This window comes from Myodes glareolus, chromosome 11 (genome assembly GCF_982192425.1).
Source record: "Myodes glareolus chromosome 11, mMyoGla1.1, whole genome shotgun sequence".
NCBI lineage: Eukaryota > Metazoa > Chordata > Mammalia > Rodentia > Cricetidae > Myodes > Myodes glareolus.
The window spans coordinates 83862752-83881602 of NC_142036.1; the positions used below are offsets into that span (position 1 = coordinate 83862752).

An 18851-nucleotide genomic window follows, 5' to 3' on the forward strand; every position below is an offset into this window, starting at 1 on the left:
GGTACAGATTTGCCCAGGTTATGTGGTTTTCTGCTCTACAGTTGGAATGGGAAAAACCACCTCACCTTGTGGCTATCCTCAAGGCTTCAGATCGCAATTGTTGACGAAAGTATGAGCAAAGAGAAACCAGCATTCAGTGCTGGTAGGATAGCAAAATAGTACTGTCCTTATGGACACCAGGTTGGGAATTCCATATATAAAATTACACCATGGTTCACTATTCCGTTCCTGAATATAATAGTTCATGAACTTCATATTCTTCCACAGGGAAACTTGAACACCGTTGTTTATCGATGCTTTATTCATAATAGACAGGAAATAACACAATATAATATCATTTGGTTGCAAAAAATAAATAAAAATGAAATTTCCAGGAAAACAAATATTCTTGGAAAGTACAATACTAAATAAGGTCACTTGCTTATTATTAGGTAACAAACAAGCAGAGAAAAAAAAGAAGAGAGAAACAAACAAAATCTCGTAGCTCAAAATGTGTGTGTGTGTGTGTGTGTGTGTGTGTGTGTGTGTGTGTGAGAGAGAGAGAGAGAGAGAGAGAGAGAAAGAGAGACTAAAGAGGATGACAGACACAGTGGAGGTAAAGGCACACATAGTGATGATATGTGGTGGATAAGTGGATCAATGTTCTGTGTTCTGAAGTAGCAAAAACCTTTTTTGCATTTTAAAAGAAACAAAAGCACACTATGTGCTCTTTCTTTGACAGAATGATTGCAAAATGGGCTTCTTTGAATTCCACTGACCACTAATGCAAAGAACAATAACATGAATTATTGCTCAATATATTTGTTACATTGACCAACTTGAAAAAAAATGAAATTTATTATTACTTTATTTTTTGAATAAATCATCTTCCCCTTTCTTTACACCCTCAAAATCATCCCCAAAAGTTTCTATAACCTAAAAATATTCTCTTTTATTTTCTGCTTAAAATTACAATACATTGTTCTATTATAGTTTTACTAAATATCATTTTGATGTGCTATAGAAAATGCATTTTCTTAAAATAAAATATCACTTACATAATTTATATTTGGAGGTGTGCTTACATGTTTCTGCTTCTGTCTACCTAAAAGGAGACTCAGTAGAAAGGAAGGAAAAGAAACTGCCCTCACAGTTTCCCAGAGAACACTCATGGCCTGTGCGATTGCGCTTGTCACTGTTGTAGGCATTCAGTGCCTGTGACTACCAACATTTCTCTTTCCCTGTCTTTGAAGAAACAATCCAGTCAGACAGCTAATAGAACTGTAGCCAAGATTCCCCACTGCATACTAGAACAGACTATAGCAAGATTAATGTGTATGTTTCACTAGGAGGTTTGCTTTTGTTTTCTCAGAAAGCAACAAAGCCAATCAGATGTGACTGCTCTGAGCAGTGGTCCCCAGGACAATTGTTACTCCTATGATTTTGATTTCTTACACTGTCCTATCTCCTATTTGTTCTCAAACTCCCGCATTCTCCATTTTTTTCCAATTTAGTAAACAACTTCACAATTTTCTAATGGTTTCCTATAACAAGGAGGTTGTGTACCTGTTGTCAGCAAATCAGGGACAGAAAAGAGAAAACTATACAGTTGATCAGATATGCACAGTAAAATGATTCCAATGTATTTTCACCTATGAAATTACAAAAAAGTAAATCTGCAGAAGATCATCAAATGAAAATGTATCGAGAAAACATATTACATGCTTTCATTGGAATATATATTGATTCAAACTTTTTATGTAAATTTTTGAAGAAATAACATTAAAACTGACAATATTATCAAACAAGACATTTTACCTGTTGTGACTGAGTCTTTGAAATTATTTCAACAAACTTTCAAAAATAAACATAAGTTCATAGGAACATTCTCTTAATATGGATTTGGTAATGTTTGGTAATTTAAATTTAAGACAGTCTAATTGATCATCAATAGTGAAATTGCTAATAATCTTCTGGATTGTTATTTATCCCTAAAACTGAATACAAATATCTACACAACAGAAAAATCGCCCTCCTATTTTCTTTCAAGGGAGAATATGAAAAATACAATTTATATAGCAAACAAAGTCTACATTTGAAAAAAATACTTTATATTACATAAACATGTAGATGTTTGAACGTCACAAGGAGATATATAGATAAGTTACTTAATGGGTATCTACAATAGATTGGTCAGGAAGATAAACTATGGAGGAGCAGAAGCAGAAGGGATGTAACTTTTTTCCTAAATGGTAATGTTTGTAGTAAGGGTGTATTATAAATACACACACACACGCACACACACACACACACACACACACACACACACACACACACACATATATATATAATTTATTCACTATAAAAAAGGAATGGAGAATATCAGGATACATGAAATGTAAAGAGGAAAACCAAGCATGTGATACTTCAAGTAATGGGAGAGAACTGAAATGACAAAATCTTACAAAAATCACGATTATTACAGTGATCCACACAAGATAAACATTACAGCTAACTCTCAGTTAATATTGGCACCCAGAGGACTGCAGATGATGTCGTTTACTAAGGCTAAGCTACACAGCGATGTGTCTGGAAGATTTGGCCCATTTGACGTCACAGTCTCCTAGGAAGTCAGTTTCATTCGTCTCTATGAAGGTGAGACAGGGAAGGCACACAGAGGCTAGGCTGTCCAGGATCCAGCTAGGTTGACTGAATCAACATTTCAAAGGGTTTCCCTCAACCAGTCAGAATACACTACTGTGAAGTAGAGAGAATATTCGAAAGCAAAGAAAAGCATGGTCTCAAGAGCGCATCTATGTCAGCCTCCTGACTTGTCCTGGCCTTGACGCTGTTTGTCAAGACTTGCTGCCTATGACCAATTGGGAACCTCTCTAGCTGGCAGGGTATATTACTCGACAAGGCAGCCTTCAGAAATCAACATTAGGACAAGCCTGCCACCGATGGCAAAGAGGCTCCATCGGACACTACTCTGTGTTTGGAAACCTGTCCTGGATAGCAAGCAGTGAGGGGTATAAGGAAACGACTATTACAATTGTGGAAAGTATGATAACCGTGCGTTATTAACACTATTTTACACATACTATTATGGTACAAATTTTATTCAATTTTTAAGAGAACAAACCATTTGAGTACCTAATTTATAGCTCTTGGGAAACAGCCTACAGGACCTATTTTAAACTCTACCCATTTTTGTTTTCTTTTTGTTTTTTTCAGGAAACACAAAAGCTTATTCAACTCCTCTTGGCTTTATGTGGGTCTAATGTTTACCGCCACGCTGATAGAGAGAAAGGAGGTCACCGCAAGAGGATGACGTTAATAACTTAATGAGGCCAAATTAATGATAATTTAGTTCAGTCTATATTTATTTCATCAAAAGTACATGTTTCACGTTGAAAATATAATTTTATTCCACTATGCCTTACCTAGTAATAAGAAACTATATTATGAGAGTGGTATTCATTAGATGCTTCAGATAATAAACGAGAAAATTATATTATGACTTCTAATCTTTGTTAATTAGTTTCTTGTTTCAGTCTGCAACAAATCTATTCTTAATAGTAAACAAGTAAAAGACAGCAGTTCCTCAAACAAGGTTCAGCAGCTTTAAATCTTGCTCTGTGTGTGTGTGTGTTTATGTGTGTCTGTGTGAGTGCGTGATGAGCAAGTGTCTGTGTATGTGTGTGTGTGATTTTATTAGTACTGCTTACACTAGAAAAGATACAAATCTGAAGTGTGTTGTTAGCTATTTTGAAGAACATTGTGTGTTCTTGCTCTTTTGATGTAGGTTACCATCATTTTTTTTCACGTGCTGAACGCTCTGCAGAAGTTGAATGACCTTTCTGGACACATCACACAGGTTATTTAGTTAGTAGCTATTAAGTGAGTCTATGACAATGAGGTCATCCTCATACTCACTTACCCCGGCATTGGTCCATTTCCAGAAAGGCTGTAAACTTGACGAGGGTTTAGTAGATACTGGAATTTTCTGTAAATGCTGTAAATGTGAAAACATGGAAAGTGGGGAATTAAGTAAAGATCAATCGTGATTTTTCAGAAACATTCCACACCTAGTGCTGCAAGTGCACGGGTTAGTATTTAATAGTATCTGATAAATCCATCCTCTGTAATATCAAACATAAAGCACTCAAAGAACTAGTGGGCCTCAAAAGAAAGGAAACAGACATGAAGGTAACACAGCTTAGAAGTCAGAAGTGATGGTCACACCGCTATGATGCAGCGACTGCTAACCCTCCATTGAACATTATTTCAGTAATCAGCATTAAAAATATTTTTTAAAAAATTCAGTATAAAACTTTTAATTATATTCTGTTGATAGATGGCTATGTGGAGTATATGCTTCTCTCCACAGATCTCAACATTGTTATTGGACCTAAGTAATAAAGATTAAAAATTATCCCTTACACAAAGTAGGGTTAAACACTTTATAATATACACTCCATTCATGGAAGGAAATAACATAGTCCAGTTGTTATACATGAACATTTCAACTCATAAATCTGTCAAATTATTCTTACAGGTAAATTTTAAAGACTTTATTTTCTGAAAGAAATTAATATTTTACTCCATCTCTAAATCTGCAAAAAAAAAAGAAATAAATAAAGAAACTATCTGTGTTGAGATGCTCCTGGTCGACAGCATGCCCTTTCCCGAGTCTACTTTCTCCTTCCCTCATCTGGTGAACATCTATTTGTGTAACACCCAATACAGGAGCACTTATTCTGAGATTTCTCAGTTTGCATGGATATTTCCTCCTCTGAACTTCCATAGCAACATATTTTAAACCTTTCTGAGTTAACATTCTTCATGTGGTTTTGCAGAATGTGTGTTGACCTGTTCCCCCATCACAAACCTTATGTCTTTTACCCTAGTGGTACAAGGTGCTACTGGAGTTTGGATGTGACCAGCAGGAGCCATCTGAATAAACGGTAAAGGGAAACAATTCACACCTGTTGACTATTAAAGCAAATTTTGTGTGGATATACAATTCTGTGACGTATTGCAATTTATCCAACCTATCAAAGTAAAAAAAAAAATGGCAAAAATAAAAAAAGGAGACATCTTTATGGAGTCCTAGTCTGGAAGTTCCCTGTCACAGGAAAATTATGAATAGGTATCTTTTAACACATCTTTTCACATTATTTGTCAAATCTTTTACTCTTTTGAGAATTATACACACGTGTAAAATGAAACACGAGCGTCCTGACCCCCCCACCTGTCTCCACTGACTGATTTCATTAATGAGGGCAGTGTTGCTTCCAGTGTTACTAAGTATATGCACGTGTGTTTGTCATTTAACTGTTGAACTTGACCATTAAACATCAGTGTAATTGGCCCTGAGAGTTCCTTTGGAATTTATAACTGAGGGCTTAGCTACCGCTGTGCTCTTGAGGGAACACCGTTTCTGCTCTCACAGGCAAGGTTTTCCTCTTTATTCTCAGAACTGTCTCAGAAGGAATGAGCTCCGTGGCAAGGAAAAAGGGGGCTCCTTAACCAGCTGGATCTGCTGACTCAACCCTTGGGGTCAACAAGGACATCTTCATTCATGCATCCACCTCCTCCTATAGGTGCTCTTACTGTTTTGTAAAATAGCCCGACCTTTATCTGGTACTCCCCATCTGTGTATGGCTGTGGAGTCATCTGGTGTGGGAGAATTGTCTGTATTCTGTCAATCATATTTTAATAAAACGCTGATTGGCCAGGCAGGCAGTATAGGTGGGAAAACCAGACAGGAAGTAGAGGTGATGCAATAAGGACAGGAGAATTCTGGGAAGCAGGAAGGTTCCTCTGCCACTACTGCGCAGACCACCCAAGAGGCAGCATGTAACTTGCCCAGCTGAGAAAGGTACAAAGCCATGTGGCTAAGATAGATAAGGATAATGGGGTAATATATGTTATAAGAACCAATAAGTAACCTGACCTAATGAGCCAATCAGTTTATAATCTTATAGAGTCCTGTGTGTGATTTTCTTTGGGGTTTGCGGGCTGTGGGGTACCGGGCGGAACGGAAACCCCAACAAGCCAGCCCCTTCGTGTTACAGTCATCCACCGGATCATGTGCAACAAGTCAGGTAGCACAGCCTCAAGATAATGATGCCCAACCCCCAGCAGCTGTCAGCTAATAATAGCTACTCAGTTAGAGTAATTCTCATGAGTCCCTCCACCTTCTATACCGGAATTGAAACCGGCTGATCTTGTTAGGTCTTCCATAATCGCTTATGAATGAAAAGCTGTATCATGTTCAGGAGGCAGAATTTCCCAGAATCTTCTCCATGCTTTAGAGATCAATTCAATGTCACCAAGGCTCACTCAACTGATCTGGATGTTTAAGAGGGTGTCCCCTTCTTCCCTTACCACTCCATATTCATTTCTTCCTTGACTGTGCCCACAGTGAAAGAGGAAAGCTTTGTCTGGCAGAAAATTGGTCTTCGGTCAGGAGTAGAGCAGTAGTTAGGTTTCCCTTTCACCTTCACCAAAGAGACTCTCAAGGGCCTGTAATTTGACCTTTCATTTTCAAAGTCAAAATATAAATAGCAAAGACATGCGAATAAAATAAGAGTACTCATAGCATAGCTGTGCTCACTAGCATCTTTCTGACTTCAAAGTACTTCCACATGGCTTGCTTTAAAGAAAATATGTATCAAACAGTTGGGAACATATTAAGCGAAGGATCAATCTAAATAATGTAGGGGCTCTCAAACTAAATGTAGACGGGTGTAGTATCCTTTTAAATCATATTTCATATTTTTTCTACTTAGTCTTTATTTTTCATGTCCATAAAAGAGTTAATTCTTATCTAATTCTTTGTGGACATTTTACATTTTGTATTCAAGATATTCATGATGTTTCTGTTGTTTTCATCTCCTGTGTTTTGAGGAATCTTGTCCAAAAATCCCTTACTAAGGATAACATGCCGAGACCTTTTCCTTTATCAGTTTCATATTCTGTGAAGTCTTCAATCTGATTTAGTTAATTGTTATAACAGGTAAGGGTGTAAAAACTGGTTTAGTCTTCTGCATCTGGATGCTAAATTTTCCCAGGGCTGCTTATTGGAAAGGCTGTCCTTTCTTCAATGCACATCCTTGTACCAGTGTCCAAAGTAGACAGCCATCCAGACAGAGATGTATTTCTAACTCTTTGTTCCATTTCATTCCGCTGTGTGTGTCTATGTCAGCTCAACGCCAGTTTGATAATTATAACCGTGTGGTAGATATTGCATTCAGGGTGTTTAAATCTCCTGAATTTTGTTCTTGGCTATGCTGTTGCACTTGATTCTCTCTCTCTTTCCTTTTTCTTTTAGTGAGATGATATGAATTTTAGGATTTTTTTTCTATTAAGAACATTCTTGGCATTTGCATAGCAATTACATTGAGCCTGTAGATTCATTTAGGTAATAAACATATTCAACCACATTGATTGTTCCAACTGATGGAAATTAGAAAGCACTCTATGTTTTATGTTGTCCACAAATCTTTAATCAAGGTTTTACAAATTTCATTATAAAAACTTTGCCTTCTGAATTTCAAGTGATTTAGTGACTTATTTAATTTTGTACCTATCCTAAATTGATTCTTGCTAAGAAGGTGTCTTACTGTAGATCCAGGTTAGCTTAGAAAACCTCTGGTTATGCAGCTTGGGCTAACTTCATACTTTAAGTGCTAGAAACACAGGCATATAGCACATTAGCTAGTTGGGTTTGCTTTCTTGTTTTCTACTTAAAATAATTTACTATGTACTTGTAGCAACAGTACTAATGCTTTGTGTTGATCTGTATCCTTCCCTTTGGAGAAATTATGTATAAGTGTTCATATTTTTGGTGGCATGCTTGGTATTTTCTGATATAATGATTTTCTTTTTATTAATCTGAATGTCCTAAATTTTCCCTCTTACATGCCTGCTTTGTATAGATTTCCAATACTATGTTCAACAGTGATGAAGTTGGCATGGTTGTCTTATTTCAGAATTCAGAATGGATGCTTTCAGTTTTCCTATATCTCTTATAATATATTAGTGAGGTTTTCCATAAATGACATTGTACTAGGCACAAGTTAATTTCTTCTATATAAAATTTCTTCAACATTTTTTATTAGGCGTACTAAATCTTGTTGGGGAATAATCTTTTTGTATACTGTGAAGATATGTCTTTGTTAAGGCACCTTATGATTAGTTTAATAAAGGGATGCATGACCATTAGGTAGGCAGGAGGTATTGGTGGGAGTGACAGGCACAGAGAATTCTGGTAAGAAGAGAAACACCAAAGTCAGCTAGATATGAAATTATTTAGAAACACAGAATGGGATAGAGGTAATAGCCACACATATTAATAAAAATATGGGTTAATTGAAGTTAAAAGACTTAGGAACAAGCCTAAGCTATAGGCCAAGTTTTTTGTAATTAAGAACAAGTCTCCATGCCATTATTTGTGAGCTAGAAACCCAAAGAAAAATCCAACTACAAAAATCTACTGCACTTATTGATAAGATACAAAGGGACAAAAACATCTCTGCAACAAAGGAACATAATCCATGGGATGGGAGAACGACTTTCCAAAATATGCAACTTATAAGGAGCTGACAGCATTCATGAGAATATAAAAATTAGAAAAGTTCTAATTAAAATAAGAAATATAGCTAAATTTATATTCTCAAAAGAAGACTTATGAATGGCCAATAGAATGTATAGAAAAAAATACAACAAAGCTCATCACTGTAGCACAATTTTAGGGAAAAGCAATTGAAAATTACAGTGAGAGACCTCAGTAAGAATGACTATTATTTAAACTGGCCATAGAATGATGTGGATGTGGATAAAAAGTATCCTTTACCTGTAGGTCTTAGTGACATATGTCTTATTGGAAAGAGTGGTGGCATACTTCCAAATCTTAAAGACTGAAGTACTGTTTGATCCACTAATAGATATGTATCAAAAGTCATTAAAATAATGTTGTTAAAGAAGCAGCTGCATCCCACACCCTCTGCTCTATGGCTCACAATAGCCAAGACCAGAAACAACCAACATGTCCACCATCTTGGGAGCAGACTCATGTGGTACAGACTGAACTGGGAATGAGCAGCATGAAAGCCTGTAATTTCTGTCACCACATGTATACACATAGATGTTAGTTAAGTGCAACGAACCATGCAGAAATAGATAAGAACAGCATGGGCACACTTGTGGGATTGAAACACAATGATCTCGGAGGTGAGAGTTCATTGATTACAGAAAGGGGGCAGCTGTGGAAAGGTCGGTAAACGGGCACTAAGGTTAGCTTCACGGGAACAAAATGTCTTGACGCGCTAGTGCCCTGTTAAACAACAAGAGATAATGGAGAACTTCATGATGCTAGATAAAAGAATTTTCAGTTTGATAAACATTTGAGGAGATATGTTTGCCCGATTATAATAAACAATGTATTAAAAATACCACAAGAAAGCCTATTAATATTTACCATTTCCATCTTTTTATTATTTCTGAAATAAATTGGATTACAAAGGTGCGTGTAATAAATTAAGCTTTTCAATAAAAGTACTTTTGCAATATTGCTTAATTTCTACTTTCATGAGTGAGGCAACTGATCTCTTTAATGAAATTTGTGGAGTTTTAAGGTTTTGAGTTATTACTACAGTATATATTTATCATAGTAAAAGATAACTATATGTTATGAAAAGTAAAAGTTAATAACATTTCATTCAATGAAAAAATAATAAGTGTCATTTAATCAAAACAACTCAAAGTTAAAGGACATCAGAAAAAGTAATTTTCAAAATTCTACGATAGGGATGGAAATCTTTCTAATTTGTTGTAAACAACAAAAGACTCTAATGTACAGTCACAGAGTTTATTTTGACCTGTTCTCACATATGAGATTAAAAATGACATACCAGCAATGTTAAGGGGGACGTACGTGATTGTATTACTCCTCTGTATACTTGAATAAACTCTTCAGTGGTTTCCTTTTCATATTTTTGTTTCATATTATGACTTAATTATTAATTCATCACAAGAGCAAAATTTAGCATTTTTGGCTTGAATAAGTACTAAGATGCCTGACACTGTAGCCTGTGTTTTATTTCATATTACATATACTGTCCTTACCTACAAACACAGAATCATGAACTCTAAAATATAGGCAGAAAATCACCATAATATATTTGCCTAAAAATTTCACATGAATTCTCTTCCTTGGTATTGACTGTAATTTGCCCGGGATCTACCTGTTAGCCGCTTGGAAAACCAACTTCCTTTTAATATTGTGAATCCTTGTCATATACCAAGCCCTTTGCTAAGAGGCAAGATCATAGGTGTGGTAGACAAAATGGAGATATGTGACGTTTGGTAGCTAAAATGCTTACAAAAGGCCATTACATGAAAATTTCAAATATAAAAGAGAAGTGACTGATATCAGTCTGTCACAATAGGTGTTAGCTTGTATATTAGAGTTATCATTATCCTTTGAGAAGCAGTGTTGTTTACATCATGAAAGTAGTTCATCTTGTCACTTTCATAAAAGAGAGAAACAGACTTGGCTTTTAAAACCTACCGTTCTCCTTGCTTCCCACCACTTTTGGGGTTGACAAAAACTAGAAGTGGATGTGTGCCAGGAACAGGAGTGATCTAGAAGGAAGAACGGAGGAAGGATTAGGATGTGACATAGTATGAGGGTGGCTGTTGTCTCTCACCATAGAAAAAAGGCTCACAAAGAAACTTTCCTTTAAAGAAAGAAGAACAGGCAAGAAAAGAAAACCAAAAGCTGCAGTTTGTGGAAAATTCTGTAAACTATCTACAATCAGTCACTGTAAGAGAAACAAGAATCCAGTTACATATAGAAAGGCTTCTTTACATAGAATTTCCCTCACTTAGAGCTGGTATTTCACATGGAATTCATCTCTTTGGGGGCCTCCTTCACACCTAGCACTCCTGCCCATCTTACCTCAGTACTTTTTCTCTTGTTTTGAAAACAGAGTCCCAGTGTGCCATGTCTATTTGCTAAGCAAAGGTCCACTAACTGTTGCTCTCCCCTTATAAACGGGGTGGGCAGTGATCTCAGACTGTGCTGTCTTCATCAAAATTCTGCTGTGCATCAAGAAGTCAATGTGCTTCCTGGTGGAATTTTAATTTAACAAAAAGTACACATTAAGAACATGAGCACATGGACAAATCTGGACTCTGTAGAGAGGTGGGCCAAGAACTCCAACAATAATAGTGCTGTGCTGGTGCCCGATAACATGGGACCATTGTTTTAGGTAGAGTGGCAAAGAAATCTCGTGTCTGATTTCACTGTTGATAGGTAGACACCAATAAATGTATCCTGGGTAGAAACACCACTATTCAAAGAATATTGATATCATGCTTAAATGGAGCTTAGAACAAAAATTAAGATGATTTTAGCAAAAGATTATGAAACCGATAGGATATGTTAAATATTAAGATAGGAAGTAGATTAGGTTATTCTTGTGGTGTTTTTTCTCCCCTAGAGATGAATCTTAAATATTTAATGTGACAATTGAAAGCAATCATTTCATTGCATCATGCCCTTTCTTGCTGTCTGTTTTAATGGTACCAGTTTAAATATTCCTTCCTCCAATTCTTCAGTTAAATGGCATCTTCCTAATGAGTTTGGGCAAGGAGAAATGTTAAAAGCTTCACAGTGGCTAACTGTGGAAAATGAATCAGATAGTCTTAATTTTTCTACTCTAAAACAACTATTTCTGAGGTCAGCCTTTGCATCTGCCTGTGTTTTACTTTCCCTAAGAAAGAGCATGAAGACGCTTCTGTCCCATTTCACCTCTAACTGGTTCATCAAGGACAGGAAAGCTGTAGGGTCTGTACTTACTTCCTGTTCCTCCCTGCAACAAATGTTAATGTGAAAGAAGTGGCCACTACCATGAAGCCTGGGACCTGATGGCATGAAATAACTGCCAGTTTTACCCATCAAAAACCACAATGTAGAAACATCAAAGAAAAAACCTTTCCTTTGAAGACTTGCATACAAATTTCTTTATGTTTCTTCATAACGCAAAACTGGAACTCTTAAAATTATCTTATGCAAAAAAGGAATGATTATATATATATGCATACATTTTATTTTATTTTTAAGTTTTTTTGAATTAATATTCATTAGTTTTAGACATAAGCATTCCAAAATAAAAATGTGTATGTGTGCATGTATGTATATGTGTGTATGTAGACATATGAGTAAATTTATATGAATGTATGTTTATGTGTGTGTGTGTTAAATGTTTTCTTCGAACACTTCTCTACCTTATTGTTTGAGACTAAATCTCTAAGAGCCTGTAGTTCATTGACTGTTAAGGTCTGGAATCTTCCCGTCTCTGTTCCCACATTATTCATAATACTAGAGTATAGTGCTGTTCTCGGGTGTTCCAGATGGATGCCAGGGTACTGAACTCAGGCCCTCATTCTTGTGTTGCAGCTGCTTTCTAGACGGAGGCATCTCTATGCTCATAAATGAGAATTTCGAGCAAAGTAATAAAAATTCAAATATTTGTGATAAAGATTTTTCTTTCCCCAAATTACACAGTTAATTATTATATCAGATTATATTTAAAATTCACCGGTGTTAATAATTCTTTTAAAATATTTTGAAATGCGTTTCTGAGATACTTATTGAAATATTTACAAGCATAATTATAAATTACAGGCAGGATTGTTAAAAATTTGGTTCTAATCTTCCATACAATTATGAACTATAAAATATATCACAGAAGAGATCATAAAATAAATGGTGTTGTGTAAAATAACACAAAATTATATATATAATTTTGAGGCAAGTTAGGTGGATAAATCAGTAAAATGACTTAAAGAAATACAAGAGAACTTGAAGAATTTAGAATGACAAAGTTTCATATTCAAGAAAGTAAAATGCCCAACATGCAAATACAAAAGGAGTAAGTTAGTTGTAGCATTTCTCCCTACACCACTGCGCTTGTGTACCATCAGTCACTGTGGGTCTGTGCTCGTTTGATGAAGGCTAACAAACGCAGAATTTCCTCTCCCCTCTGTGCTGACAGTGGAGAAACAGTGGCTGTGAGGCTCAGGTGTTAAGGGAACATAGAATGTTTGCCAGACCAGAATAGCTATTCCAGGCAAATCTGGCATATTTTTCTAGGCTCAGAGAGAAAGCTTTAAAATTGTGTTAACCTTTGCTTCTATAAAAAGAAGGCCTATCTGCTTGAGTAAAAGTGGGTGCTAAGTAGACAGAAGTCTTACTTTTGAGAGCCAAAGACCTGCAGGGCTGTCTAATCTTTGTCAAGTTTGACAAGTTAAAACGGTTTTTGCTCTGAGTAAAGGAATGGTAAGAATAGAGTTGAATGATCTTCCCTATCCTATTTTCATCTTAGTGGCTTCTGGTGCTTTCAGAACACGACTGTATTCATATACATATGTGTACAAATATATACGAGTGTTTAAGATACTGAGCTTCCAATGTCTTGTCAGGTAAGAGAATAAATAAGTAGTGAAGCATGAAAATGTCTCCTCTGGTGAAGTATGCTGGCAGCTGCTATGACTGCATCCCCCTGTCCCCAATTCTCCCAGCACACAGACAGTACATGCGAGCATACAGTGAGCTGCTTGCTGCCTCAAAACTCAAAGAAGAGACCTCATAATCAACAAGTCTGCCTGTGCTATGCTCTTGGATACCTCAAACCTGGAGCTGTGGGAGAAAAGAGTCTCAAGTATAAGCCATAGCTGTCTGCGGCATGATGTCATTGCAGACCCAGGTTTCAAATACAGAATTTGTGGAGCATGTTCTTTCTAAAGACAGAAGAGGACTGACCCTCTCTTTTCTATCCAGCGTGGGACCTGGAAATTGAGAAGGCCTAAAGGTGACTTTGAAGATGCCACACACTGAACACTCCTGAAAAAAATGTGGACCTGTTCCTATGCCCTAGCCCTGCATTCCAATTAAGTGGGACAAAAACAGTGACAGTGATCTTGGCTAGGCCACTGCCTTGTTTTTCATTTTTTTAAACTTTCTTATATGCTGCATAATCTAAATGAAAGACAAGACCCATGGGGGCTCAGCACAAGATATATATGGAATTGGGCTCAATGAGACACTTCATTTTTTTATCAAACATAATAATACACCTGCTCGCTAAGAAAAAAGAAGTTAAAAACTTGATAGCAAAACTCTGGAAGAATCTCTATTTTATCTTATATTGTGCCCCTATCAGTCAACATTATGGGCATACTCGTTTTCAATTCCCTGCTTCATAGCTTAGATTGTCGGAGATAAAGGAAGACATGGAAGTATCATTAGATGAGATATTTCACCTATTTCATTAATTCAGATTCTGCATCCTGATTTCCAGACATCTGTCCAGTGAAATTATGTTTATTTAATCACAGAACTCAGTCTAAAGCAGCTGATTTGTACTGTAATGGACATCACATGTGCTGATGAAACGACCATAAGCACTTTGCTTAGTTTCCACAACTTGATATGACCGACACATATGAATAAAGTTTAATGGAAATATCTCATCTAAATTGTACTAAACTCTCTAAGTACTTTTTAATTCCTAAAACAATCTCATATTCACAAAAAGTTTCAAGAACTGTAAAAAGAACTTTTACACCAAATCACCTAAATGTACATTGACAAAATTGTGCTTTATTATTTCACTTTAGCATTGCCTACCCAGAAGAAAGGTTCTCTTGCATTGATTCAGTCTAATAATCAAACTCAGAAGTTAATGTACTTCTGGGTTAGTATTTAAGATTTCCTTTTCTAATTTCTTTCCCCTCTTCTTTCATCCATCTCCTCCTCTCTCATTGCCTCCTCCCTTCCTTAGCACGTTTCTTTACTCTGACGAAAGATCAGGTCTCAGAATCACTATTCAGCAGAGAATGAGTGAACGTCTTCTCCTCCTGTATCAGGTCCTGAATATTGGGATTGAGACACATACCACCATTACCATGTTGTGCAGTGCTGGGTATCCAAGCTCTGAACACCGGATCAGCACTCTACTAACTGAATCTCATCCTTGACTCTTCGAGTAGTTTCTTTTGCATAAAGGATATTGTTAGGACAACATGTAAAATTAGAAGGACCTAAGGACTACAAAACAGGTGTGTATCAATTCTTGTATCTAATTTATCCTTTAGCAACAAACTTTTATGAGGTTACAACATAATTACATCATTTCACCCATCCGTTTCCTCACTTTGCACCCTCTCATATACCCTTCCGTCTCCCTTTACAATTCATGGCCTCTCTTTTATTAACTGTCATTATAAGCATTACTATATATAAAGATACATACATATCCTAAATGCAACCTGCTCAGTCTGTTTATGTTACTTGTATGTTTATTTTCAGGTCTTATCATTTTGTATCGGATGGCCAATCAGTGTACTCTTCCCTAGGGAAGACTATTTCGTCCACTGTCAGCATTCCTTTGTTCCCCAGGATTTTGTGTAGGTTGGGGCCCCTGGGCCTTCTGTCATCAATTTTCAAATGCCTATTGTTATTGTCCCTGTTCTGCTCATTCTGCAGGCTATCATGTTAGTGGCAAGCTATAGATGTACCTTCTGTCATTAGGAAACAACGCAGTCTTAAAGAAAACCACTTAATCCTCTTGTTCTCTTGTCTCTAACCTTTTCCTACCACTTCTTCAGCAATTTTCCCTGGAGTTAAACTGGTTGTAGGTCCAGTTCAGCACCTCCCTACAGAGGCCCCTGCCTTCAGCAATCTCATTTTATTTGATCTTCCTGAATACCATCAGACATGTATTACGCCAAAGTCCATACTCATTCCTTCCCCAAACTTGTCAATTTCCCTGTTGGTCTGACTATTTATTTGATTTATATTCTTTGGCAGTAGGAATTTCTCCTCAACCACAATCACCCAAGGTCTTCAACATCTCAGCTGATGTCAACTCTGCCATTTTAGTCACTACCAGTTCCATATAAACTATCCCTTTAGCCCTCATTTGACCAGTTTGATTCTGTTCTCAAAACATTCTCTACCTACAAAGCTCAGTGGTGAGCCTTGAATCCTGCAGTGTTTCATTGCTTCTGGTAATTATGCATTGGCTGGCCAATTCTCTAATAAACTAATCATAACAGAAGTGAGCCTTTTGAAATATGTTGTGAGATCACATTATTTCTGCTCACATCCAAAGGGAATGTGCTCATGAAAGCTTTACAGGACTTAGAACACTTAGTACCTGTTATTTCTCTGAATGTTCTGTGTTGACTGCTCTCTCTCTAGTCTTCAGGTTGGCATTGTTCTAAAGCTTAGTAGACATATTCTTCACAGTGCCTAGAATTGTCTATTTCCCATAGATCCAAATGGATAATGATCTTGCCAATTTGAATTAGTTATCTATTTATTAACTTCCGGCTCTCTTCTTTAACTACATACAACTCCAAATTTTTGACCTGATATTTGTCTTACTTAGCTCTGTCTTCTGTATTACTTATAATATAACATATGTATGAAGATATGAACTCGGTTAAAAAGTTACAGGTTTTTTTTTTCCAAAATAGGATGTCTTTGCATAGTCCTGGCTGTCCTGGAACTCACTGTAAAAGAGGGTAGCCTTGAACACAGAGAGTTACCTGCCTCTGCCTCCGGATGCTGGGATTAAAGGCATATGCCACTGTCGCCCTGAAACCTGATGAAAAGTTGTAGTTCTTAAAACTATAGAATAATAACCTTGTACATAAACAGGGAATTAGAATGACTATAAAGAACCAGTAACAGTCAATGAGATTAGGGCATTATACACTCCGATCAAAGAAATGAAGCGCCTTAGTATACACGGTAAGGAGTGTCACAGCATATGTGTTTATGTTTAGTTTATTTGTGATTATGAAGCATAAAGTTAGAAAGCTAACAGGGCAAATGAATTGTCTGGAAGAACACACCAGTTGGAATTTAGATATTAAGTATTAAGGTCTCTTTGTCACGGATTTGAAATCTTAAAAGCTGGATTCTTTCATTCTCCTGTCATGCTTTTATACAGAAATTTACATAATATTTAAGATAAGGATAAATTCTCACAATAAAGTTTAACCAATTGTTGTTTTTTTCCTTATTGGTCCACACATTGGATTATGCTCATTATTATTAAAGTTCTTGTGCATTAAAAACTGGCATTTCCATTCCATTTGATATTGTGTTTGAGTGTAAACCTACGGTGTGGTAATGACAATGACAGAGTGCCAGGCCACTGCTATTTGAAGTCCCCTAGGACTCGGGTTAATTAATGAGACTCATCCTAGGGTTATGCATGATCTATTACTTCCTCTAATTAGAAATAATAATCCTGATCATTATACTGGTTAGCTGAAAAGGAGGAAGATGAATGTGCCTAACTATGATTAATCTTCTTTTCGCAGTGTAGATCTCCCCTGTCAATGAGTTACCTGCAAACTGGGCTGCAACTCAATGCTTTTCCATGGCATAGGCTTTTTAAAGCTTGCAGAAAATTAATATATTTTTACCTCATCTCAAAAACAATAATCATATTGTTTCAAAAATGATGTCACCATAATATACTTTCTGTTTTGCATAAAATAACTAAGGTTTTATACAACCATGTGAGTTCCTACACCCAAGACGAACTCAATTATGTACGGGATAATACACAAATTTAAACTAAAGTATTTTTGGAACATGTAGTTTTATTTATTTGCAACTGTTTTGTCTAAATTCATGCCTGCATTTACCAAGTTACAGCTTTGACTGAAAATTTCATATGTCAACATTGTTATGAAGAGTTATGATTATCTTAGAACAAAGTGTAAAAATGTTGATCATCTGTGTTTTAATATGATTATCCCTGTTCATCGAAGATTGAATACTTCAGCTTTGTATCAAATAAACACTAAAATATAGCTTATATTATATAATTAATATATAATACAATAATTACATATAAAATATTTAATATAATAAATAAATATTAAAATATAGTAGATCACTGAATCATATAAACCTAGAATGCTGCAAACACCATGGAATTCTTGCTTTATGAGAATGTTCAAATTTAACTATTTAATCAGAGAGTACAGACATTATTGTTCTAGTGAATAAGTTACTTTTATCAGACTTAAAATAAAAATGCATGCAGGAGCACAGTGCTCAGACATTCACCACTTACTTATAGGAGTAGAACACACAGAATCTGAGCAAAGCACTCCTCAGTTAGACTTGGCCCTACCACTGACTACTGGCAGGGACTTGGGTAAGTTTTCCAATTCAGAGCATGTAAACAAAAGCTTCTAAAATGGCAACAAGTCGTATGATGGCCCCATGTTCATAGTATTTGAGAGAATTGTGAAATAGATTTAAGATATGCAAATATATGTAAAATACACCCTAGTTCTTGTGTTCTCTTAAACATTAGCAAATGATCCATGCTTGTTTTTCATGAGGAGAAATATGTACATAAGCATGCATTAAATACACTTAAATTTACCAAACTGAGATTTCAGACAGAAACTCAGAATGATTAAAAATTTAAACTAATCAGTCTATAATTTTATATTAGATTTAAGTGTTATTTGTGCTTGGCAAAAGTCTATGGGATCACACAGTACAATTCTGCTATCAAAATTGTGGACAGATTTCAAATTTGAGATGAGTCACATGAGATATTATTAAACACATGGATGTGATTTCCAAAAATGACTCTCTGACATAGTCTTTCATGATTGAATTTTATATACATGAATATAATAACTTTTATTTAAAATTTCCTTTTACATTTACATTTAATTACTCAGGGGAGTTTCTACTTGTAATATATCTTATTAAATTGCAAAAATTAACTCATTGTCAATAGGTAAGCAAAGAT

At 35.9% G+C, this 18851-nt stretch overlaps 1 protein-coding gene and 1 long non-coding RNA gene across 10 annotated transcripts in view; one reads left to right on the top strand and one right to left on the bottom strand.

Moving 5' to 3' along the window:
• Positions 1-18851, bottom strand: part of Dgkb (diacylglycerol kinase beta) — a 638911-nt gene that overhangs the window by 379745 nt on the left and 240315 nt on the right. For all 9 annotated transcript variants that reach the window (XM_048415746.3, XM_085697733.2, XM_085697732.2 and 6 more), the window contains 2 exons: positions 10559-10632; positions 3920-3994 (listed from right to left, as the gene is read on the bottom strand). In XM_048415746.3, coding sequence (XP_048271703.2) covers positions 3920-3994; positions 10559-10632 — 149 coding nt within the window. The remainder of the gene's footprint in view (positions 1-3919; positions 3995-10558; positions 10633-18851) is intronic.
• LOC125387881 (uncharacterized) overlaps positions 5822-18851 on the top strand; it is a 35561-nt gene continuing 22531 nt past the window's right edge. Inside the window, exon 1 of the long non-coding RNA XR_007228038.2 lies at positions 5822-5863. This is a non-coding gene — a long non-coding RNA (uncharacterized LOC125387881). The remainder of the gene's footprint in view (positions 5864-18851) is intronic.